The sequence below is a fragment of the Danio aesculapii genome, chromosome 19, assembly GCF_903798145.1.
Source record: "Danio aesculapii chromosome 19, fDanAes4.1, whole genome shotgun sequence".
NCBI lineage: Eukaryota > Metazoa > Chordata > Actinopteri > Cypriniformes > Danionidae > Danio > Danio aesculapii.
In genome coordinates this window covers 43275577-43303155 of record NC_079453.1, presented here as the reverse complement: position 1 = coordinate 43303155, position 27579 = coordinate 43275577, and the positions used below count along the sequence as shown (strand labels likewise).

The following is a 27579-nucleotide window of genomic DNA, read 5'->3' as shown; positions in this document are numbered from 1 at the left end:
CTTCATGTATAACTTCATAAATAGTTAAAAAAAAAAAAAACTTGGAAAAACACATGTATTAGAAATGTAAATTTAAAACTTGCTAAAATGTAATATAAAGCCTTACTGCCTCTGGAACAAATGTAAATTTTATATCTGTTGAAAGAGCATTTAATGCTTTTTAAACCTTCTTCCAGAGGGCAACAGAACAAAAAAAGGCTTCAGAGGATGGGAGTAAACTCTTATCACACTTTGAGTTTTCCTTAATACTTGCTGTTCATGTAACTCTGCTAGACTCCTCAGAGGTAAACCAATAATCTTGGAGCAAGTCTTGACTTAATTTTGCAGGTCGATTGTTTCTCTCTAATGGAAAGTGAAGAGAACCAGCATAAAAAGGAAAAGCTTAATAAACTCTCGATATAGGTGGTATAAAAAGTTCTCAGTATACGTTTTTCTACGTTTTTCTACTGCGTTTCTCAGTTTGTTTAAATTTTATTTGTATTTATTATTCATAAAACACTTTTATGAAAAAAATGAAATTATTATTAACAAAAATGAATGCAAAAGAACACTAATTTTATGTGCCTGACTACTTGCAAACCAGGCATTAGAATGAAGACTGCTAAAGCGTTAACCATTTAAAAAGTCACTTTATTCATAAACTCCTTTAATAAATAGAAGCCTAAAACAACTTCAAAACAACATATAAGAGACAAAGTGTGTGTTGTGTGCATGTATAGATGTCTGCCATGCAAAATCTTTCGGTTTCTCAGAATTGAGACTACAGTATATCTACTTTATATGACTTTTCTATCTCATTTTAAATCTTACACTTGAAAATTTATCTCAAAATTGTGCAGCTTAATCGCTTAAAACATTATATTGACATTATATCTTACATTGTATATTAATATCTCACAATCGCCACTTGTATACCTATTGTATAGATGTCTGCCATGCAAACCTCCACCAAATTGCTATATTGTTGTTATTATTATTATTTAACAGGTGAATGACTTTGTGAGAGGAAAGACAAGGCAGAAAGACGGCAGCGTTCCTCTACCTGCTGAAATCTTGGCCGGCGGATGGTGAGTGAGCTCCCTGCCTTGATACACAAAATATAATCCATACATCACGCTGGTGAACAGTACACTGACAAAAAAGATGTTTCGTTTTTGAATGTCAGTAGGCTTTGAGGTCTTGAGCCTACAGCCCGAGGGGAACACTTCTCGCTCTTTTATGAGGTGATTGAAAGACACTTCAGCGCCCATCGGTGTTTAAAAACATGTAGAAAAACACTTCTCCTCTGTCATCTCACTTCTAAATCATAGTCTGAGCTCGAGGAGGGGATCACTTACCCTTTTCATTACAAGCGTAAAGGTGAGGCTGACTGTATTAATACATTGTTTCCATGAAAGCCAATGCCCGTCAGTTCAGATTTCAGAGGAGCTTCCTGTTTGTGTCGTACTTGAGATCTGTCTGCCACTAAAGAGCCTCGTTCAAATGACAGTGGGTTTGTATTTAGAAGTGTCACACACTTGTAGATGATGGCGAGTTTCAATTATCCCAACATGAATCCATTTTATGGCAGGCTGTTTTAATATTTAATCTGTAAAAAACATACTGCTATCTGTTTTTAGGCCACTAGTACGTATTGTTTTTTAGATATTGTATCATTTCTATTAAGTACTAGTTATTGCTTATTAGCTACCAGTGCTTATTATTTAGCTACCAATATGAATAAGGGACTGAGCCAAAGGAAAATGAATGAATGAATGAATGAATGAATGAATGAATGAATGAATGAATGAATGAATGAATGAATGAATGATCTGCAAATGGGGTAAGTAGCATAATCATGTTTTTTGGCTTGAAAGTTTGTTTGCTTACCCCAGTGACAGATAATATAGCTTTCTTTAAAATAAAACCTCTCTTATTTTGACATGTTATTTCTATTAACAAAGCATTTGTGTAGAAAATGCTTTTTGATTTAAGATTTTTTAGATATTGGACTATATTGCGTAAGATTAGACTAGAGATTGGACTAGAATTAGACTAGAGATTGGACTAGAAACAAGACAAAATCTCAGTAAGAAGTTTTTTGCAGTGTGTAGTAGTGGCTTCAGTGAATCACAATATATACTGCGTCTCTCAGTTGTTTTATATTTTTATTTGTATTTATTATTCATAAAACACTTTTATGAAACAATGAAATTATTTATGAAACAAAAAATAAATGCAAAAGAACACTAATTTTATTTATTTTTATAAATTTTTATTTAATTATCCCAACATGAATCCATTTATGGCAGGCTGTTTTAATATTTAATCTGTAAAAAACATACCGCTATCTGTTTTTTGTCCACTAATACGTATTGTTTTTTTTTTAGATCATTTCTATTAAGTACTAGTTATTGCTCATTAGCTACTAGTGCTTATTATTTAGCTACAAATATTTGTTAACACTTTGTAATAACTGCTCAATATGAATCATTTATTAGGCATTAGCAAATCATTAGTAACTCTACATTTATAGATATTAATGGTGCGTTCACACCAGACGCGGATAAAACCTCAAGCGCAAGTAATTTTACATGTCAACGCAAAGATGCGAATAAACATCCTGCGGTGCTATTCTTGCGAATGATGTGATTTATGCAAATGAAGCTGTGCGAATTGAGCGTTTTCACATTTGGCGTGCTTAACGAGCGAATCGCTCGAGTTGGAAAATCTGAACTTTATTGGATGTTCATGCCTTGTTAACCAATCAGGAGCTTGCTCTTGTAGGGGAGTGATTATGAAGTAGCGCCTGTTGTTGGTTTCGTGAGGGGAAATCCTCCTGCTGACACCAGACAACAGCTCATCAAACTGGGCTGGGCTCAGTCTGAAGCACCACTGAAAGCCTCCATCATCCAGGTATAGTTTCTGGAGAAGTTGATGAACTCACAGAGCTGGGTGCCCCTCTGAAAGGATCTAGTGGACTCGGACACAGCGCCGAACGAATCTATGCTGTTTTTCAGCCTTCCTAAAGCACATAAACACAGTGACTCTCAAAATAAAATCCATGTTAGCCATTTAGAAATGAAACTAGAGTCACCAGGCAGACAGAAGCCCCACCCATGATGCGAATCCGCGTCTATTGTGAAGTGAATTTAACGTTTGAATGAAGCAAATTTTGATGTTCGAATGAAATTAGTAAACTCAAAATCTTCACGTGTCTACACAGCGCAATTTGTTCGCGCAAGTCACTTCTGGTGTGAACACCCTATAAATGTTTATTTTAATAGTTTATTAATCATTAACGATCTTAAATAGTACTCTTAAATAACTGGTTTGTAACTAATGCAATACTTAATTTAGTATTGAAAAATGTATCATTATGCATGAAAATACAATCATTAAGCACGATATCATTAAGCACATGATATACTGTACAGTGTGTGCTTATAAGTCAGGAATAGACCATTTGTACCTGTAGGTAGCCATAAGCAGTTTATAACTACAGGTACAAATGCTCTATTCCTAACAATATGTATTTTTTACAGTGTACTTATTATACAGCTCTCTATCTATAGTTGATTCTGATTGGTCAATAGCAACATTCCAAGCTCAGACTCAGACTCAACTTTGTTATCCCATCTAGGGAAACTAAAATTGCAGCAAGGTGCCGTAACACAGACGAAGTTCCATGTACACATTAATAAAATATTACCCCACAACATCCAATACATCATATTGAAGGTGCATCTCCCTCCCACCTGGACTCCTTTAATGACCTAATGGCCACCATTATAAAAGAATTTCTGACTCTATTTGTCCTGCAAATAGAAACTCTAAAACGACGTCCTGATGGCAACAGCTGAAACACTGAGTACAACGGGTGATCGGGGGTGCATAGGATACCCTGAGGTCTCTCTTGTGGTAAATTACTGTTGGACCAGTTTGGTTAAAACCAATGATCTTGCCTGCCACCTTCACCAGACTACTCAACCTGTTCTTGTTTGACACACTCAGATTACCGTACCAAGCTACAATGCAAAACGATAAAACAGATTCAATAAATTGTTTATAAAACAATGTCATCATAGAGGTGCAAACCTGAAACGATCTCAGTTTCCTCAGAAAAAACGCTAAGTTATTCCCAGATAACAACTGCTGAAACTAAAAAGTCATCTAGGTATTTCAAATCATCTCGACCATTAGTGACTATATTCTATTATATTCATTCATTCATTCATTCAATTTCCTTCGGCTTAGTCCCTGATTATCAGGGGTTGCCACAGTGGAATGAACCCCCAACTATTCCAGCAAATGTTTCATGCAGTGGATACCATTCCAGCCACAACCCAGTAATGGGAAACACCCACACTCTTGCATTTACACACACACACACACTCATACACTACGGCCTATTAAGTTCATCCTATTCACCTATAGCGCATGTCTTTGGACTGTGGGGGAAACTGGAGCACACGGAGTAAACCCACGCAAACATGCAAACTACACACAGAAATGCCAACTGGTCCAACCAGCGACCTTCTTACTGTGAGGCGACAGTGACTGAGCCACTAAAGTATAGTTACTAGCATTTAACAAATATTGCAAGTACTAGTTCTTTAAAAAAATTACTAATATCTAAAGGAATAAGCACTAATATCTAATAAAAATAGATACTAGTATGTTTTTTCCATTGCTTGATTAAATGTTCAAACAGCTTGCCATATGCATTTTTAGCCCCCAAACCCTCTGCTCTGATTCTTGAAAAGAGATGGATACGGAAATATCAGGTTGGTTGCAGATGAAGTTGGCTCAGAAAGGCAGCTTGTGCCACGGAGATGTGTTTTTCCTCTTCTGATTCCTCTGACAGCTCCTTTCATCCCAGCCCTGAATCTCCAGTGTTTGGCCTGGCAGGATCCGCTCCCTTTCTCACGCCTGCACACGCGCCGCTCACTCAAAGCCCTGTTTATTGACACTGCAGCCACAGCAAATCAAATATATTTATTTGGTTTGAGAGGGAGAAGACTAGACTGCTGATTCGTGCCCCATGAATGTTCCTGTCTGAGGGGCGGAAAGAGGGAAAAAAAGCTGAATTATTATTATTATTTTTTTTACATTTAAGCTCCTCTCTTCTCACATAGCAGCGTCTGAATTAGAGCCTTGACAGTTGCCAAGAGTTGATCATTTGGTTAGAACATCACGCTTCGCTGCTCGCGGAGTTGGCTGGATTCTTATCTGGTTGTTTCTGGCCTTCATTTGAGGGCTGGGTTACTTAAACTACTCGTTTAGCCAATGTTAAATGCAGGGGAAAGCGTGAAAACAGTGACGCTTTGTTCATTTGCAACACTAGGTGTGTAATTTAGCTTGTCCTGCAATGTTTCCATTAATTCTCTAAAATGCTTGTGGTAATCCCATGTGTTAGCGTGAGGAATTCGAGCGACTGTTAATGAAGGGAGGCTAATGTTTATGTCTGGCACTGAGCTATTGTTGTTTATGTGTATGTGTGTGCGTGCTTCATTTGATTTGAAGCAAAGAAATGTAGGAAAATCTTTAATCTTTAATATCTTATCTTTAATAAGGAAAAGAACTACAGTTAAATTTCCCAATGAGAAAATGAATAGATTTTTAAATAAAACATGACATAGGAAAAAACTACATTACCCATAATGCTGTACACTAAAAGATGTGAGTGAATGTTAATGGAGGGAGGTTAATGTTTATGTCTTGTGTTTAGCAAAGCATGTTTATTTCCATATAGCAACTGCTGAAACTAAAAAGTCATCCAGGTATTTCAAATCATCTCGACCATTAGTGACTATATTCTATTATATTCATTCATTCAGTTTCTTTCGCCTTAGTCCCTGATTATCAGGGGTTGCCACAGTGGAATGAACCACCAACTATTCCAGAATCTATCAAACCTTATTTATGCTTTCAATTTGTTTCATTTACTCCCCTACAAAAATATCCCAGTCAATCTAAATTAATGATTTCATTCAAAATAAAGCTGTTCAAGCCATCTGCTAAAATTGTATTCACATCCAATCTCGTGGATCCCTATTGTGATCTATTGTGGAATGCATGCAGAAAAACTACATTACCCATAATGCTCTCCACCAATCAGAGTGCAACCAATCAAAGAGATTTTTAGCACCCTGTTTAAGAAATATAAAGTGACTGTCAATGAAGGGTTGTGTGTGAATGTGTGTGTGTGATGCTGTATTTGTCTGCACTAGTGCTCATCCCACCAGTAGAGAGTGTATTAAGTATCCTACACACATACACACACATGCGCTCAGTGCCTCCAGGGATTACCTTGCCTTATAATTACCACAGAATTATCGAGCCGACGCTGCCTCACTCTGCATTTAAATGGCTTTCCTTGCAGTCACGTTGCAGCGCGTGCTTCCCGCTCTTTAAAAGCCAGAGGTGATTGATCTGTTGTCTCCGTCTAACCGATGTTCTTGTTTGCATGTTTGCTTGTTCTCTTTGTGGAACTTTTTAAATATCCAATTAGTACCCAATTAATGTGGCTAATAACCTAGACTTCTCCTTGGTGCATTATTTCCTTGCCAAAACAAGTCTGAAATAAATGATCGCTCTCGGCCCTGGTGCCATAATTAACCATAAAAGATTACTTTCCACATAAAGAAGTAGCATTTTCCATGAATTGGGTACAAAGTAGGATGTGAAACTCTTAACTGTTTTTTTTTTTGCTCAGTGAAAGGATATGCTTAACCTACAGAAAATTTTACCTACAGAAACATTTCCCAAACAATATGCAAAAATCTTTTATTTTTTCCCTTATGTATTTTTAAACATTGTTGACGAGAGAGCTTTATTCATTCAACACTATGAGTTGTGTAAAAACTGAAAATATGGAATTTGATTATTTGTCATTTAATGTAATTTTTTTTGACTGAGCATTTCGGACAACACTCTAAAAAGTAGTGTATATATAAATATACAACAGTATATATGTTCAACAGTGTGCAACAATCTTAATGGTTTTGTGGATTTCATCTATCCAAACTGATCTTTATTTTGTATTTTCTATTGGATTCGAGTCAGGTGATTGGTTGGGCCATTCTTCAGCTTAATTTACTTTCTCTAAAAGCATTTGCGAGTTTCCTTGGCTGTGTTTTGAATCATTTTCTTGCCGAAATGTCCACTCTGATTTCATCTCAATCATCCTGCTAATGTAGTTGTTGGACTGATGCAGCTAATATTAAATTACAATAGGAAGGGCAGAGGGTTGCTGAAGAACTACTGAGAGATTTCAGCTGCTGTCTGGGCTTTCACTGTCTTTCTACTCTTTCCTTTCTTCATGTGTTCAATACTTTTTTCCTGTGTCATTTCTTTTTATTAGACATAACTTCATTTGTAAACTAAATAGGTTTGTTTTCTTTTCATATATCCATTGCTTTGGTTGCTAGTTTTTTTGTTGGGACAACTTCATTGTTTTATGTTCAATCCACTTAAATTTGTAAAAAACAATAAGTTAACTTAATTCCTTCGAGTTGTCCCAACAAAAATCAATTGTCTGGAACCTGGCATTTTTTAAAGTGTGTCTTTGCATCATCCTTTTTTCCATCCAATTTACATCTGACTGTAAATTTCTTAAAACCTTTTTCGAAACCTTGAATTAAATGTTAAATAATCTGTGAAAAAGCATTTGATCAGTGATTTTAATTGCTGTGTATAACATAGTGCAAAAGTTCTGGAAGTAAAACTACATTCATTTTGTCCTTTTTGAAATACATTTTTAACAATAACCCAGTAAAAATAGACCTGTTGTGAGCCCAAGACTTGTCAATGACATCCTCATTTTTAATGTGATGTCATTTTCTTCATAAAGTTCCTTGTTAATCACAGTTGTTTTAAGAAAAAGGCAAAGTAGTGTGAACAGATGAGCTCACCACAAGTATATACAATCGATTAACAACCTTTATTACAGTCTTTATAGGTTTATGAGATGATGTTATAAATCAGCTTTTTTCTTTTGTAACATGGCTGTAGAGCTTTATAATGGAATTCATGCAGATAAACTACATTACCCACAATACCAAAATTTCACCAATCTCAGTCCATCTCAGTTAGCAAAGTGCAGAAATAGATCTACTCACATGAATCATTGTGAATTATGTAAACAAACAACAACTTTTTTGCTTTGAATGCAATTTTTTCATTTGCAATGCTTCATGGGATTGTAGTTCTTTCCTTCATTAAAGCTATCAAGTACACAGTTTTGTACCTTTGTCGTATTTTGTCTGATTTTCATAAACTTTCATTCATTCATTTTCCTCCGGCTTAGTCCCCTTATTCATCAGGGTCGCCACAGCAGAATGAACTGCAAACTTATCCAGCATATGTTTTACACAGCGGATACCCTTCCAGCTGCAAACCAGTACTGTGAAACACCCATACACACTCATTCACTACGTCATATTTAGTTTATTCAATTCACATATATAGTACATGTGTTTGAACTGTGGGGGAAACCGGAGCACCTGGAGGAAACCAACACCAACACGGGGAAAACATGCAAACTCCACACAGTACTGCCAACCTGACCCAGCCAGGACTCGAACTAGTGGCCTTGCTGTGAGGCAACAGTGCTAACCACTGAGCCACTGTGTCGCCCTTTCATATACTTATTTGTTTCAAATAAAAGTTTGTAATATCTTGATTCTCTTTGTAGCTTCATAGCTTACAACACTTTAATGTTTAATGAATACTTCCAAAAATTCATATGGGATTAAAAAAAATCTGAAAAGCGAGCAAGCACTAATGCACTTTTAATGATTTGTGCCTCTGTGAACCCGCATTAATGACGTACATGAGGACCTGGTCAATGGTCCACAGAATTTAGGAGTTTAAAAAAAGATAATTGGACAGAAAAATAAACCATATTCATGAAACCCTGTTGCCAGCTATGCTGTAACTCTGTAAGGTGGGCAGCGTTTCTCTCCACATCTGAGATATAATTTCCTGGAAGGGAAGTTTTGGTCATTCTGCTCCATCCTATTTAAAGTGCACCTTCATTGAGATGATAATGATCTATATTTTTACTCAACGCCATTTTAAATGCGCACTCTTATGAGCACTCATTTAGCAGATTCCCGTAAGACGGCCCGTGTGCTAATATCTCTCAGAGAATAGAGGAATAAATTCAACAACAAACAAACAGTACGGTCCTTATGCATTCAAAGGGAGGGCTGAGGGAAGGAGAAGAAATCCATGGAAACTGATTTCCATCTAATTACAGCGCTCTGTTTTTCTGCGTGGAGCCTCAGTAACTAGGAGCAACAGGACAGATCGGGCACGGAGGCGGCAAACGGCCAGCCTTTCTGAAGAGACACGCTTCAAATGCTTCTGTTGCGCCGTTTCAAAGAGCTCGGAGGAAACCTGTTCCAACCTGCAGGTGCTTTTTATCTGCTTCACAAGTACAAGGTTGGAGACGCGAGGTTGTTTTTTTGAGCGGCCCCTGGGGGCCTGCGCTCTCTGTGATGTTTCAGGCACTGTCTGTCCTTGGCAGGTTTAACCTCCTCCTCCTCCAAAGAGTGACAATAGGACAATCATTCACAGGACCCCGTTCAAAGCATTGTCTTTTATAACAAGAATATCACATTACCTTCCTCCTCGTTTTTTTAACTTCGGGTTTATCAGAACATAATTAGAACAATGACTTCAGATGATCTGGACATGCAGCCAACAAACTCTTTTGCTCATTTATACTTCTTATTTAAAGGGATAGTTCACGCAAAAATTAAAATGTACCCACAATTTACTCACCCTCAAGTGATTCCAAACCTGTGTGAGTTTCTTTCTTCGGCTGAACAAAAGAAGAAGATATTTTGAAGAAAGCTGAAAACCTGTAACCATTGACTTCCATAGTTGGAAAAACAAATACTATGGAAGTCAATGGTTACAGGTTTCTTTAAAATATCTTCTTTTAGGGTTCAGCAGAAGGAAGAAGAAGTCAAACAGGCTTGAAAAAGGTGAACGGCAAGTAAATCATTGCAGAATTTGTATTTTGGGGTGAATTATCCTTTTGAAATCTTTGTACTGTTAGTTTTGGTAACCTTTTATTCAGGTTTGTCTTGACTAGAAGTTACAGTATTTAGGAGAAGTTTTTTTAATGCACAGATTTTAGTACATTCTCAGAAATAAAGGTATAAAATCTGCCACTGTGACGACTTTTCATAAGGTACACGTTTGTATCTAACAGATAGACATTTCACTTTAAAGGTACGTAATAATATCTAAAAAGTTCAAATGTGTACTTCACAGTGCCTTAAAGGCAAAGTGTACATTAAAAGGTACAAAATGGTACCTTTTGAGAAGCTTTTGTACCATTATTTCTGAGAGTGTAAGGAATAAAACACAATTGAAACACACATTATTCACATATTTACAGTTTTTTTTATTATTATTAATAATTTATCATTATTTCAAGAGTTCACACTTAGCTGATGATTGATAATAAAGCTTGTTTGGTGTGCTGTCCTGGGAGAGAGCCCTGAGCTTATAAGATCCTCGAGCCCTGGGCTCCCTCTCGTTGCAGGGCGAGAGGGGAGTTTGAGCTCAGGTAGATCTCGATGACTCCCCCTCCTGCTTAGTGTAGCTAAGTGTCAGATATGGATACTGAGAAGGTGTACTTGGAGCTTGGCTAAAATATTTTGGATTAATTGTTTAAGGTTTTTGAACTGTGGGAGGAAACCGGAGGACCCGGTGAAAACCCACGCGAGCACGAGGAGTACGAGTAAAACTCCGCACAGAAATGTCGCCTGGTTTGGAAGGGAATTAAACCAGGGGCATTCTTGCTGTGAGGCAACAGCGCTAATCACTGGCCACCGTGTCGCCCGTTTGAAAGGAGGGAAAGTAGGGTTTGGTGGGGGGGGTTTCTTCAAGACGAAGATATTGAGATGAGAAAAGTCTGGTTATTTATAGCGAGTTACGGATTGTCTGATAGGATAATTAGTCATGAGCTACTGTTGGAACTGCTGTGAACAATCATAAGCACGTGATCCTCTCGAAATGTGTTTATAAATAAACTTCACGTATGTATTATTTTCAGCAAAAATAACATCACATTTCGTGTACAGGCTTTTTTGACCTATGTATGTATAAGGCAACATTCAGTTTCAAAAATGCTTTTTTGGTCTGATTTTTAATGTGAAAGTGACTGTTTATTTAAATTAAAATGGACTTTTAATATTTAAGATGTTTTATGTTTGGTTTGAAATTAATATGTCGTTTTTAGAACTTTGGTCTGGTTTTTTTTTCAGTCGGGAGTTACATATTTCAAGCAATTTAGTTCAGTTTAATTCATTCTAAACAGGTTCATTACTGGTAATTCTCTTATAATATTTTCTTATTAATTCCATATACTGATGTATTCAAAGAAAATGTGTGTTTTTGTATCACAGGTGTGTTTTGTATAGTTTCTGAGAGTGTAAGGAATAAAACCCAAGAGAATTGAAACACGTCATTTACGTTTTTACACTTTATTTAATGTATTATACAAAATTTATAACAAAAATAATAAGCCCATGCATGCGTTAAGTAACTTTCAGTGTCAAAAATGCTGATTTGGTCTGAGTTTTTATGTGAGAGTAACTTATGCACAGTAAAATAAATTGATCTTCTTTGAAACCCTTTCTATTTAAGTTGTTTTGATGTTTCGTTTGATATAAATATGCAGGTAATATGTATGTAAATTTGCTTTGTTTTTTGTTTTTTTCAAATCATGAATTATAAATTTAAAGGAATTTAATTCTGTTTATTAATTCCAAAGAAGTTCAACACTGGTAATTCTCAGATTAGATTTTCTTATAAATTCCACACAATGATGCATTCACAGAAAGTAAGTAATGAAGAAAATAATGTGTTTTTGTATGTGTGGTTCTTGTGTTATTTATATTTTTTTGTGTGATTATAATTATAATTGATATAATTGTACCATTATAAAAACATGGTAGTTGCTGATCAGATAAAACATGGCTTGATTTGAAAAATATTATGTATCTGTATTGCAAACTAAAGGTACTTCATCTTCAAATAGAGGTGAATTATGAAAATATGATGGAGATTTTGAAATGAAGGCATTACATTTGTTAATGGAGCGTTTTGAGAAAGGTTTTGTTTCTGTTGTTGATCTTCAGGCTGGAGGATCTCAGGTGATCTTCACAAACCCTCTGGAGATCGTGAAGATCCGTCTGCAGGTGGCGGGTGAAATCACCACAGGCCCACGCGTCAGTGCTTTCTCTGTCATCCGTGACCTGGGGTTCTTCGGCCTCTACAAGGTAACACTCACAGAAGACAGCCTGAAGCACTTTTCCCATTCGTACATCTATTTCTGTACATACGTGTTTAAGCTATCCACTTCACTGGTATATTACTATTATTTTATTATAGAATGGTATATATAGTATTTATTATCATCATTTAAATGTAAAAATTAGCATTCGATTAAATTCTGTATGTTCAGTAAATGTATTACTTATTATGACCATTCTAAGATCTGAGGGTAGTAATATTTTTTATGAACAATTTCATATTTTATTCCACAAAGATTCGTTAAATTAATGAAACTGTAAAATTATTAATTATGTTGCAAAGTATTTTTGTTTTGAATAAATACTACTTGTCTGAATTTTTGATTTAGTAAAGAATCCTGATTAAAAGATCATGTTTTCTGCAACAATACTAAGCAGCTAAAAAACAGTTTTCAACATTTATGAAGTGTTTCTCAAGCACCAAATCAGCATTGTAATGAATTCTGAAACCTTGTGTGACACTGCAGACTGGCGGTTTGCTAAAAAATTCAGCTTTTACATCACAGGAACAAGTAATTGAAATAAAATGTTCAAAATAAAAGTTAAAATAAATTTAAATTATATTTAAAATTAATTATAATAAATAAATAATAAATTATATTAAAATAAAAGATGTTTTGAAGTATAATGATGTTTTCCAAAATTACAGGACATTTTTAGCAAATACATTCAGCCTTTGTGAGCATATAAGACATAGTGTATAGACCTGTTATTATTGTACAGTAGAATGTACTACACAAAGCAGTACAACTTTACAATTTAATTACAGTTTTTCCATGTTTCAATACTAAATGGAAAAAAAATTAATATGAGACAAAATATTCTAAATGTTGCATACAGTATATAAAATTAAAACTTGTTAAAATAAAAACAAATCTGATTAATCTGACTAATCTAAAGCTGATTCTGCATGTAGTTGTAATAAATGTCACATTTCAGATTATTTGATTAATGCAATTATTTTAACCTTTAACTCCTTCAGATACGAATTATGTTTCTGAATAATATACAAGTATATTTTCACAGTTCTTGAGGCTCTTTTAAATGAGACCAAATTATAATGATAAGAATTCAACACACTTTTAGTATATATATGCTTTATCCATTTCAATGGACATCAGGTAAGAGCAGTTGAATTCCCGAACATTATACCAACATAAAACACCTACATGATTGCTGGTATAATCTTGAAATTTTGTTCAAAAATAACAAACATTCGGACTGTAACATTTTTACTTTGAGGTTTTTGATGTATAGATTGCATCAGCATTACTGCAGACTTAATTTCAGTAACAGATTTTAAACACATTGTACATCCTAATGGACAGACATATTTGAAAAAATCCTGATCTAAAGCTTGCAAATGTTACAAAAGATTTTAAGCTTTAATTAGTAAACCTGTTTTATACACAAAATCTATGAAATATTGACAAATATATCAATAAATCTGAATAAAACCAATGTTAATGTGGCTTACATCTGTGTCTGGAGTGAAGTGATGCCATGCTGCTTTTCAGTGTAGTGGATTTTTTTTTCAAGCATGCCGAGCTTTACTCTCATTTGATTGGATGACAGTCGCCCACTCTCATGGACTGCAGGCTTTGAATTAGATGAAATGCTCAGGAACCACATAAAACATGACATAGGATGTCCATTGTAATGGACATAGGGTCTGAAGGGGCTTAAAAGTGTCCAAAAGTTTCATCAATAACAAACTATTTCTATACATTCTGCTTTCATACTAAATCTATTATTCTGGTATCAAACCAACCCCTAATGCAAAGAAACATTACGCATCTTTTATTAAATTTAGCCTAGAGTTTTATAATAATATTCATTTAATCAAATTTCCATTGCAGAGTTGCTCTCTTCAAACAGTCCTCCAAAATCCATTTTTTCTCACCTCATCCAGAGGATCGTCCTCAGCTCACTAGCGCCTCCCACCTGTGGATTCATACCCTGCGCTCCCGTTTATATCCCAGAGCTCCTCAGTCATGCTCCACAATCTCCAGCTAATCTCACACACATACACACACCATCAGGCCTCAATCCACCCCCTGCTGTATCAGTCTGAGCAGGTAGTGAAGCAGCAGCCTCTCACAGCCGCTAATGCTCCAGCGAGTGCTGCTTTCGTGTGCTGTTTACCCCCTTCAGCGCTGCAGGAGAACATCTCCAGTTATTCTGCTGCATGTGAGCAGGGATGCAGAGCTGCATTCCTGAGGCTTGGAGCGCAGGAGTTTGCGGAGAGCGAGTGTTTTGGTGTAAACAGCATTGTGGGGACTGCCATGATGGCGTTGGGTCGTATCTCATCCAGTGGCCGCATTGGCTTGACATTTTATGGACAGCTGGAGAGAGATGAATGAGGCGCCTTCACCTCTGCGTAGGTGTTGTGTGTGCTGCTAATTACATAGAGACACTTGAGTTTGTTTTATGGTGAAATAATAGCTGAGGTTTTTTACTTATTTATAAAGAGAGTAGAGAAAATGAAATAATAGTAGGGACACGAGGAGAGGCTACATTTATAGCCTCTCTCTATATACAGTATATATAATAATTAGCCCTCCTGTGATTTTTTTTTTTCTTTTTTTAAATATTTCCCAAATGATGTTTAACAGAGCAATACATTTTTCACAGTATTTCCTATAATATTTTTTCTTCTGGAGAAAGTTTTATTTGTTTTATTTCGGCTAGAATAAAAGCAGTTTTGAATTTTTTAAAACACATTTTAACCCTTTGACTGCCCGCACTTACCAAATAGTTTAACACGTTTTTACTGTTTTAAATTATTATTTTTAAAGTGATTTAAATAATGAATGTTTTAAATAAGGGTTTACACACACAGCATTGTTGGTTTACAAAAAAAAACCCAAACATAATCCTGTTGCACTTCTACACTTAATTTTGGTTTTATTGTAAAAAAAAAAAAAACTACAAAAAAAAAAAAACCAAGAAAACATGTTAAATGAGAATCTTAAATCTTTTATGGCATACTTCAAAAAATATAGATGATTTAGTATTCAAAAATATTTTAATTTTAATATTTAATAATAAATTGGTCTTACTCTTAATTTTTTTTATATTTTTCATAGTGTATTTATTAATTCCGGTACTTTTACCATAAACCGACATGTCAACCATTTGGTAGAGGCTGATATTTTAGAAATTATGGGATGTGTTGAAAAACAATGCGTTGAGTGTGTTAACTAGTGACATTAGGAGTTGAGAAATGCAATCCAAAGAGTTAAAGGGTTAAGGTCCTTATTATTAGCCCCCTTTAGCAATATTTTTTCTACATCTACAGACCAAACCTTCGTTATACAATGACTTGCCTAATTACCCTAACTTGCCTAATTAACCAAGTTAAGCCTTTAAATGTCACTAAGCTAAATAGTAGTATCCTGAATAATATCTAGTCAAATATTCTGTACTGTCATCATGGCAAAGATTAAAAGAATCTGTTATTAGAAATGAGTTATTAATACTATTATGTTTAGAAATGTGTTGAAAAAAATTCGGGGGGTTTAGTAATTCTGACCTCAACTGTATATATTGTATGCATAATTATCTAAATAAATATACTGTACAGACACAACTATAAAAAATAAGTGACCACTTTGGATTGATTGGGTTTGAGTGAAATATTAATATTTGTTGTAGTCTTTCAAGGTCTGATAATATTTATTTCTCATTTTATTAAAAATAGAATTTTTTAGCTTAAGTAACAAATATTTCAGTTTTGATTAAAAATCAAATATTGATTTCTTAACTCTTCTGAAGAACTTGTCTCATGGGAAAAAACCTTTTAAATGACAACTTTGGAAGTTGGAAAAAATGTCATTATTAGACCAAAGATCATTCATTAACTCATTTTTCTTCGGCTTAGTCCCTTTATTCATCAGGGGTTGCCACAGCGGAATGAACCGCCAACTTATCCAGCATATGTTTTACACAGAGGATGCCCTTCCAGCTGCAACCCATCACTGGGAAACATCCATACACACCCATTCACACACACGCTCATACACTACAGCCAATTTAGCTTATCCTCCTAGGGTTTGAGTGGCCACATACGTAGACAGCGCATTTTAGGTCTTAAGTGGCTATTGAAAATACTTTGAATGTTTTATTTTTTGTTACAGACATACAGTGTCATCCTGCAACTGTTTTGCAGCATATGAAATGTCCCAAACACTATTTTTAACTGTCCAAAATGGAAAAAAAAAATGTTTTACTTTCTGATAATCAAAGCAAGTTAAAACATTTTTTATATTAAATATGCATAAAAATATATATAATGAAAAAGTGTTTCATGTAAATTCATACCCCGTCCACATATATGGACATTTTTCTCTAAAAGTACATCGTATCAAAAGATGATACTTACGTTTTATTCTATTTAGGTTCTAATAAGCCCAAATAGCAAAGAGAAATAAAAAATGCATGTAAAAAAAACACCTTGGGCCTTAAGAGGTTATTCAATTCACGTATAGCTCATAGACTGTGTGGGAAACCGGAGCACCCAGAGGAAACCCACGGCAACACGAGGAGAACATGCTAACTCCACACACCTCCACGACCTTCTTGCTGTTTGGCGACAGTGCTAACTACTGACCACCGTGTCGGCCTATTAGTCCAAAGTATAAAAGATAATTATATAACTAAACATATATAATTATGTAAATATAACTCATAAATCCAGAGAATCTAAGACTTATTTTGTAAGATAGCATTGTAAATGTTTTAGGTGAAGTCCCTTTTACTGTTTCTACACCATGACTTGACTTAAAAACAAGTAATTCTGGTGCAGAGATAAAAAAAGGTTATGCCTGGTGTAGACATATGGGGGTAAAAAAAACTGCATTTAAATCAATAATACTGTACAAACTGTAATATTATGTCCAGGTTTAAACAAACACAACATTCTGATACGTGATTGTTCTGATGTAACAAGTACAGTATATTGACCTTATTCTAATGTACGAGTGGGTGCTGCCATTTGAATATTTTTGGCTTGAGACTTCCGGTCTCGTTCACTTCCATAGATTTTTAGACGTTAAAAACGGTTTGTTATGCTGTTTGATGTTGCGAACTGATATTTTCTTGTTATATTATTCTACCTTTTATGTACAGTCATAAACACATTTGTTTGTTGAGCAAGCAGCTTGACCGTTTCCTCCCGTTTATTACTTCTAGTGATTTCTCCCATAGGAAACTGAATCGGAAGTTCTAAAACAATCGAAAGTCCCCCCGCCTACCGAATTGATTGACAGCTGCGTATTAACATGTCCCGGTAGTCACGTGTATAATCATATCAACAAGACCAGACGTGCGCAAAGCAGACGGGTTTAAAAGATCTGTTGAGTTTGCTAGGATTATCAATCATCATTAAATGTGATCAAGAAGAGTGAGTTTAAAATGTTGTAAAACAGTGCACGTGTGTAATGAACTTCAGTTTTACTTCATCAGCACAGCCGCATGTCAAAACAATTATAAAAGAAGACTCTTCAATCCCACTTTGTGGATGTTAAATTAGGTTTATTTTGTACATTAACATAACAGATATCCAATTCACCTGTACTGCATGTCTTTGGACTGTGGGGGAAACCGGAGCACCCGGAGGAAACCCACGCGAATGCATGGAGAACCTGCAAACTCCACACAGAAACGCCAACTGACCCAGTCAAGGCTCCAACCAGCAACCTTCTTGCTGTGAGGCGACAGCACTACCTACTGCGCCACTGCGTCGCCCATTCAGGAGACACAAAAGTCTTATATTAAATCTGAAAAAAAGGGTAACCTAGGTGCCCTTTAAAACATTATGATCTTTCAGAATTCATACTAATATGCAGATTTGTGAAAAAAATTTCACAGAAGTTCATTCATTCATTTTCTTGTCGGCTTAGTCCCTTTATTAATCTGGGGTCGCCACAGCGGAAATGAACCGGCAACTTATCCAGCATTTGTTTTACGCAGCAGATGCGCTTCCAGCCGCAACTCTGGGAAACATCCACACACACATACACTACGGACAATTTAGCCTACCCAATTTACCTGTACCGCATGTCTTTGGACTGTGGGGGAAACCGAAGCACCAGGAGTAAACCCACGCAAACGCAGGGAGAACATGCGAACTCCACACAGAAACGCCAACTGACCCAGCCGAGACTCGAACCAGCGACCTTGTTGCTGTGAGGCGACAGCACTACCTACTGCGCCACTGCGTCACCTTTACAGAAGTTGTTGTTCTTAAAAGAAACCTGATCATTCATTTACGTCTTCTCCAACATATGTTGTTGCATCTTTACTGGCAGTTTTAATCCATTTAATTATTTAATGCTTGCATGCTAAAGAAAAGAAGTTTATAAATAAAATAAATTTACCACAAACCTTTAAATAGAATTGCGCAAAAAAGTTTCAAATATTTCACAAATTATGTTAAAACTAAATAAAATTATGTTTAAGAGCAAGGACATTTTCACAGTATGTCCTATAATATTTTTGTTCTAGAGAAAGTCTTATTTATTTTAGGTTGGCTGGAATAAAAACACTTTTTAAGGTCAGTATTATTAGCCCCCTTAAAAATATATTGTTTTCCATTGGCTACAGAACAAAACACTTTTGCCCAATGACTTGCCTAATTAACCTAACTTGCATAGTTAACCTAATTACCTTAGTTCAGCCTTTAAATTGCACTGTACGCTGAATATTAGTACCTTGCAAAATATCTAGTTAAATATTATTTACTGTCATTATGGCAAAGATAAAATAAATCAGTTATTAGAAATGAGTTATTAAAACTATTCTGTTTTTAAAAAGTGTGAATATATGAGACAATAAGTTGGGTCAAACTCACACTTGAGGACAGCATCTCAATGCAGCAGTTTCGTGTCTCTTATTGTCTCAGTATCAATACCTCACATACAGTTTCGCTATCACTCTGTAGATTACAGTAGAATGTGCTTCACTTATCAGTAAATCAGATGGCTGGTCACTGGAGAAAAAAAAAGCCTGCTCTCCTGTCGTCTGGCCGAGGCAGGTACGTCTCCAGGGCTCACCTGTCAGCCTGTCGTGGGAAAGGAGCCTTTATTTCAGAGTCATGGTCGGGCGGGGGGGTCAACGCCACACAACAGCCTGTGTGTGTGTAAGAATGTCGAATCCGGTGCCTCCCCTCCATCTGTGTCTCTCCTGAGCCGTGCGGACAATGTGCTTTGAGTGCAGGAGACGCGCTGCAGCCTGCTTCTCTCAGACGGCCTGGCTCCTCAGGGTCCAGCCCAGGCACAGAGCTGTCTTTGTCAGCCTAATTACCCCGCCTCTCCCCTTCTGCCGCTGCAGGGCCTCCACCACCACCACCACCACCACTCCCTGTCGAGGCTCCAAAACCAAGAGCCTCCGCGCACACACTTCATATCACATTCACACACACACACACACACACACCTGCGAGTGGAGTTATCATGCACACAGCAGATCCAGATGTTCCCACATTAACACAACCCTCACCTCCGGCTCTCCAGACTCCGCCAGAGCAGATGAGCCAGGTCTGGGCTTCTTTTGGGGGCGATTGTTATCTTCTCTGGCCCACAGGAGAGCTCAAAGATCACTCGAGGAAAGAGATACCTGGGCTATCTGCGCTACCTGTGTACACGCTGCAGATTAACCTTGCGAGTTTAATGAAGCCTGTCTAAAGCGCACTTCAGCCGGGCTTTAAAGCGTTCTGCTGAGAGGAAAATCTCTCCGTTTCTTCGCTTCTGGCTGCTGGCCAGCACGCTGGAGATGAGGAAACTCAATCCCGTTGAAGGTACGGCTTTGTTTACGGTGACAGACGCAGAAATAGTCTCTGAGAAATTTAAAAAAAAACGTTTATTTGAAGTGACAAGGCACAAAACAGACTCATTCCTGAGGGCTGACATTAACACACTATAAACCCAGCTCCCAGAATACACTACAACACTACCACAATTGAGAACCGAGGCTCTGTAATGCATGCCTGAAAATGTTTCTGTCTTTAATTTGACATAACGTGTCCATCTTCTTGGCCCCCAGGGTGCGAAAGCTTGTTTCCTGAGAGACATCCCCTTCTCTGCCATTTATTTCCCCTGCTACGCACACACCAAGGCGGCCCTGACGGATGAAGACGGGCGAGTGGGACCTGGCAGGCTTTTGCTGGCAGGGGCGCTGGCGGGTAAGCCACCACGCACTCTCCGGTAGCCGCCTGCCACCGCTGGCTCCATTGTGGTTGGCCGTAATTAGAGTGCTCAGTGATTTAGGCTGTGTTTTGAAGTGCGGCGCGCCTGCCAAGGGTCGGATATTTTCCACTGTTTAATATATAGGGGCTGGAAGTTTGTGCTTTGAGCTTTCAGAGTGTTAAAAGAGACAAAAAAAGTCCCAAAGTAGCCGTAGTGCAGGAGCAATAAACAGATCCTACGATACTGGCATGACCAGGCCAGAACATCCAGGATCTGACTTCTGCAATATTTTTACAAGTCTCTCTTTCCTCGTCACGTATAAAATACGATCCAGATTTGATGTTGTTTTTAATATTTTACTCTTGTGGTTGGTCTTTAAGAAAACATCGCTTAAAAAGATGACTCCTCTAGCCAAGCCAGTATGGTTTGGAATGCGAGCGAAAGAGAATTAATATTTATTTCTAATCCTTTTTGCCGTTTTAGATTTACTGCTTCTTGACTCGAGCGTGATACGAGATTGAAAAGCCATACATGGTCAGGGAGAGCTTAGCATTCCTGTCTCCCCCAATGTTTTATATCTGTCAGATGGTGTAGAGCTAGTTTTTATGGTTAGGTATGTTCTTATGGCATGTATCACTCAGTTTACCATTTATCAGCAATTCGAGCTTCAAGGCAATTAGTGATTTACAGTCATTTCGGGAAATTTAATTACGCGCTCAGTTTGTGCGCCGTTATTGGTAAGGTAGGCAGACTTCTGCGGCATCCAATACATAAAGCTGGCTACTTCTGCCTGTTCTACAGGAAATGAGTGTATTAGTTGGGTTTCAAAATATTCGTTTCAATTTTAAAGTGCTCCCGTTATGCTTTTTACCCCTTTAACTTCGTTTAGTGCGTAATGTTGCTATTTGAGCATGAAGATTTGCAGAGTTAGAAAAACAAACTCGACTGGAAACCCGGAAAAGTTTCTCAAACACTTTAATCACAGTTCTACAACAGGCACAAGCCAATATCCAGAACTTAAAGGCACAGTATATCATTTTCACCACTAGAGGGCACATATTCAGAACAAACAAAGGAATCATGAAAATTTTTGTCTTCATTACTTCCTATGGAACTCCTGCAGAAATCATGTTGATGGATGAGCTAAAGTATTCAAAGCTTTTTTTCATAGTAGTATGAAGCAGATTAAGGCTTAAAGCCATTGAAGAGAAAGGACAGACGAGCGTGACGTGGCATGAAAGCAGTGGAGCTTTTATTATGACACAATGCAAAACTTCTGGTCCTTCTATTAGTGATCATGTGGAGAAGAAGCAGCAGTGCTGTTTTATCAGACTAAGTACATTTTAGGCCTAATGCTGCTCTGTGCAGTCTAATAAAACAACATTTAAAGCATCTTTCCCTGTTTTCTATAAATCAAAACAGAAATCCAGGGTGTCTGTATAACATATAACACAATATATAACAGTGAGATTTATATATCTTAATGAAAACATCATACATTTATTCATTCGTTTCCCTTCGGCTTAGTCTCTATTTCAGAGGTTGCCTCAGCGGAATGAACCGTCAGCTATTCCATTATATAATTTAGTTCATCCAGTTCACCTGAAGCGCATGTCTCTAGACTGTGGGGAAAACCGGAGCACCCGGAGAAAACCCACGCAAACACAGGGAGAACATGCAGACACAGAAATGCCAACTGGCCCAGTTGGGACTCTAATCAGCTGTGAGGCAACAGTGCTAACCACTGAGCCACTGTGCCGTCCCCCCCCCAATATCATACATATTGTGTCTTTAAATAATTATGTTAGCAGTCTGTTGTTCTCAGAACACAACTGTACAAATGTTTAAACTGGTCAAGCTTTAAAAAACGCATGCAGGTGTTTTGTTTGTTGTTGCTGGAGTATCCAATGCACTTGCTGTAAAGACTGCAAGGAGGAGGTGAGCAGCAGCTCATTTAAAGTGAGACACAAAACTGAGTTTTGCTTCCTCAATAAAAGGGAATGATAAAGGATCCATGAGGTGTTTTGAGTTGAAACTTCACAGACTCATTCAGGGGGATGCTGAAAGTTATATTAGGCTACAAATTGTAAAAGGGACATAATAGGACCCTTTTATTTCTTGTTACTTTTTACTCTATAGTTATAATATTCAGTCTAATTTAGTTTTTCATTTATCTTTTAATCTTATTTGCTAAGTTTGTTCGCCAAATACAACAATTTAAAAGCGAGCAAGCAACTTAGAGAGCAAGTAACTTATCAACACATTTAAGTATTGTTTTGGTCCACTTGTCAGTTTATGGTTCCATCACGTATCATAAACTAAAATTAGTTTTAGATTTTCAGATTCTGTTGTTTTAAGTTTTATTTCAGTTCAATACAATTTCAGTTTTTTGTAAAAACTTTTAAAATAACGGAGAAAAAAATACATAGAAAGTGTATTTCTCTTTTTTGTATTTCTTTACGCTCTTTGTGCTCCACTGTGAAGGTGTGTCCACTAAAGCAGGTGAGCTTTGAGAATGGCTTGTAATTATTCATATGCAAGTATTTTATTTAGATGTTAAAATAAAGCTCTAGATCCTGTGGTGGAGTCAGCGTGCCGGCGGTGTGGCTGCTCAGACTCAATGTTATCGCTGATTTAAGCTATTAGGAGCTGAATTGGTGCCACAGTGGCCTTTGTGCTGGCCAGCGTGGGACAGGGCTTATACGGCAGTCTCATTATTAAGCATTGTCTGGATCTTTAAATAATAATAATATTAAAAAATGCCATTTTCCCATTGGAAATATTTGTAATGTTTGATTAAATAGGCTGTTTTAATATGTTTGACGGAAATAGTTCACAGCACACTGGGTAATAATCATAGATGGAGTTGCAGAGTTTACATACATTGACGTTTTACATTTGGCCTGGAAACAGAGTTCAGTTACACTCATGTGATTATATATTATTAATATCTTTTTTCAGATATGAATACTTTATGTTCTTTAGTCTTTCAGGGAATTCCAAGCTGACTCTTCATCACATGTGTGACTTCTCTTTAGGCATGCCGGCCGCATCCCTGGTGACCCCAGCCGATGTTATCAAGACTCGGTTACAAGTGGCTGCCCGTGCAGGCCAGACCACATACAATGGACTCATTGACTGTTTCTGGAAGATTCTTCAAGAGGAGGGTCCTCGTGCCTTCTGGAAAGGAGCTGGAGGTATATCTTGCAGACTTACCTGAAACTGGTCACGCTTATGTTTTTTTTTTTTTTGGACTATTAATTTTTATATAGGCAACCTTATGTTTTAAAGACATATTTCATTCATAAATGAGAATCACCATCATTTAATCATTTTCAAACTTCAATTTCAAAAACCCCTTTACTTTCTTTCCCCCCAATTTTTGTTTAACGCAGAGAAAATTTCCTCAACATATTTCTAAACATAATTGTTTGTTCTGTAGAGAATCCAAAAAAAATAGCTTAAGGAGGCTAATAATATTGACCTTAAAATGTTTTTTTTTTTTTATTTAAAACTGCTTTTATCCTAGCTGAAATAAAACAAATAAGACTTTCTCTAGAAGAAAAAATATTATAGGAAATACTGTGAAAATGTCCTTGCTCTGTTAAACATCGTTTGGGAAATATTTGAAAAAGGAAAAAAAAATTTACTTCAACTGTATTTATGTATTGTTCAGCGTTATATATTAACCTAAAATTATGTTATATTTTGACCGATTTTTTTTAATGCATGTACAGTTAAAGACAAAATTAAATATTTCCCAAGTGCTGCTTAACGAGATCACATTTAAAAACATCACTGAAAAAACACATTTCTACAAATTTCTATAGTATTATATATATAGTATTACAGATAATAGTATTCAGCTTGAAGTGCTTTTAAAGGCTTAAATTTAAAGGCTTAACTAAGTTCATTAACTTAAATAGGCAGGTTACATTAATTAGGCAAGTCATTGGATAACAGTGGTTTGTTCTGTAGCCAATTGAAAGAAAAATTCTTAAAGGAACACAACTACTTCTTACCCTTCTTTTACTCCATTTTGCCGATCGCCAGGTCTGGCGGGAGCACTTTTAGCTTAGCTTAGCATAGGTCATTGAATTAGGCGGATTAGGCCATTAGCATCTGTTGAGCAAGATGCTAATGGTCTAATTTGACCTGAAGATCAGCTGAATGGATTAAAAAAAATGGTAAAACTTTAACTATTCATCTTATTCTTCTCATATGAGCAGGCGCAGCCAATGGCCTGTTTCCACTGACTGGTACAGTACGGTACGGTTCGGGTTGGTACGGGTCACCTTTATCAGGCTTGCGTTTCCACTAACAAGGGTACCCTTTTGGTGGGCATGGTGTACGACAGAAGTTTCAGTCAACGTCATTTTCGCTCGAGAAAATGTCTACAGTAAAGCTGTACGGGTCACTTACATATCATATGAGAAGCACTTCTCACAAAACAGACGCTTTACACACATAAATACTTGTGTATAAATGTTTATTACTAACTTTTCTATGAACATGAGTTGATTATAACTGCAGATCAATGACAGTGCGAATTATATTAAATAAAGAAATAAATGCAACATATATAAACACATACAGCCCCTTACAGTCTCCGATATGTTACTACTTACAGAAAAACTACTCACAGCAGACATTTCGTCCTTATTTACTTTCAAAAACAACACAAACATACAGCCCACAGTCAGAGAAAATTTCTCATCTGTGTCTGTAATCTTCAGCAGCACATGTAGCCTCTGTTAGACAGTAATTCCATCATTCTGAGTTCATAATAGTCCAAAAGGTGATGATAATAGTTAAACATGCCAGTTTGTTCACGTTTGCTGAAAAAATAATGTGCTCCTTTTTTTCCGGCTTCTCCTTTGCTTTTTCACGCTTCACTCTCGCGTTTGTCAGTGTCTGACAGGATCGGGTTTCAAAAGCACGTCAATAATCACGCGCACGTTATTATCATCAGCTCAAGAAGTTTGTTATTTCAGATATAGACGCTCGGCGAGCGCAAGCAAGAAAGCAAAACCGCTTGCACTTCAGATTGGGTTGTAAAAAACTATGGGGTACAGGGTAAAATCTGCTCTTCTTTTTGGCTTTGTGGCTGTTCATCAAGACTACGACAAGGTTTGTTTGAGCCCGGGTCGACCATGGCTCGTTATTATATGTATGTTTTATTATGCTGTAATCTCCTCGGCTGTGTAGCTGTGTCGGCTTGTTGCGTAAGCGAATGACGTATCTCTGTAAACCAATAGCGTTCAGCTGCGCGTCTAGCTCCGCCTTTTGGTACCCTTTCTCGTGTTTGGTACCCTTTCGAAAGGGTGCCGAAAAAGTGGTACGGTACAGTTTGGTACGCCTTTTGACAGTGGAAACGGCCATAAAAGCGTACCGAACCAAACCGTACCATACCGTACCACTCAGTGGAAACGGGCCACAAGAGTCATTTTGGCTTGAGCTTGTTCTGCTGCTTGATGTTGCAAACTGAAATGTTCTTATTATATTATTCTGCTTTGTCTGTGTAGTCATGCAAACACTTGTTTGTAAAGCAAATAGTTTGTTATTCCTAGTCATTTCTCCATAGGCAATTGAATCGGACGTTTTAAAACAATCGCAATAACGAGCATACTTCCGCATTCAAAAATAAGGTCAATAGTGGACTCTATTTCCAAAAAAAGTGGAGTGTTCCTTTAAGCGGGCTAATAATATTGAACCTTAAAAACCTTTTTTAATTTAAAAAACCTTTAAACCTTCTAAGTTTTTAATTGAATTTTTTTAATTCCTGCCAAAATATAACAGGAAATACTGTTAAAAATGTCCTTGCTCTGTTAAACAATCACATATGTATTTGAAATATTTGAAAAAGAACTCAAATTTCACAGAAGTGATGAATCTCTCTACAATAATATTGTAAACGTGCTTTATTTTTCATCTTCAGCACGCGTGTGTCGCTCCTCTCCGCAGTTCGGAGTGACGCTGGTGACCTACGAACTCCTGCAGCGGTGGTTTTATGTGGACTTCGGTGGACAGTAAGACTTACACACATCCAAACGAACACTTTCCGTACATATCTTCCATTAGAAAGAGGCTGTGGGGTGCGCAGTGTGATTGTGAAGAGCAGTGAAATGTCAGATGCCCTGAAATTTCATTAATAGCTGTTTAGAAAGGGCCGCCTTTGTAGCAAAGACTCTCATTTCGACGGCCACTTTGTTACAGCTGAGGCCTAATTACTACACAAGAAAAGCAGCGAGCGCTCGACTGAAAGCTGTTAGCGTCTTTATCTCTCCCGCTGAAGTGAAAAACAGCTTGGCGTTCTGGTTTCCAAAGGCTCTGCTGACTCACTGAAGGCTGGAGGTGACATTTGTAGAAATGCTCTTCATAGCCGCATGGCTCCATGTGTCCAAGTGATTTGAGGTGGGGAGAATTGCTTTGACTGGAGTCTGTTCCAGTTTTGGACAGAATGACCTTCTTTTACCATGGAATATTGTGCTGTCTTGAAAGCCAGAAACCACAGGCGCACATAAAAGAGCATGATATATATATATATATATATATATATATATATATATATATATGTGTGTGTTTGTGCGTGTGTATATGCATGTGTATATATGCATATACAGGCCTTTATACCTGTTTGCATATTGATTGATGTGGTTCAGAAGTAAATGTGTGTTGTTATAATAAGGATTTTCCTGTCAAATTTTAGAACACAAAACAAAGAAACACAGTGTTTTCTTTGTTTCTTTCTTTTTTTCCTCTCCCGAAACCTTTCCATTCAGGTTATACACTGTATTTTCAGATGATTGTTGAAGATGTGAATGAATTGAAATCATGCAGTCTTGTAGATCAAATCTGAAGCTTTTATTTGAGTTGAAATAAAGCGTGTAAATGTGGATGCACAGATGTTAAAAATCCAAGCGCAAACTGTTCATTTTTATAACTTTGATGTGGGGGGTCAGTATTATAAATATAATCTTTTATAAATATATTTTTTAATACTTATAATACAGTTCTTTGATATTAAAATAAGTTTTTAAAAACTTATTAAAAATAATTTATAAAAAAAAACTGCT

General features: G+C 36.7%; 1 protein-coding gene across 1 annotated transcript in view; it reads left to right on the top strand.

The window, feature by feature from the left end:
* The window catches only part of LOC130246997 (electrogenic aspartate/glutamate antiporter SLC25A13, mitochondrial), a 97075-nt gene that overhangs the window by 64656 nt on the left and 4840 nt on the right, over window positions 1-27579 (top strand). Inside the window, exons 14-19 of the mRNA XM_056480175.1 lie at window positions 988-1067; window position 1353; window positions 12144-12284; window positions 20361-20499; window positions 23542-23700; window positions 26442-26532. Coding sequence (XP_056336150.1) covers window positions 988-1067; window position 1353; window positions 12144-12284; window positions 20361-20499; window positions 23542-23700; window positions 26442-26532 — 611 coding nt within the window. The remainder of the gene's footprint in view (window positions 1-987; window positions 1068-1352; window positions 1354-12143; window positions 12285-20360; window positions 20500-23541; window positions 23701-26441; window positions 26533-27579) is intronic.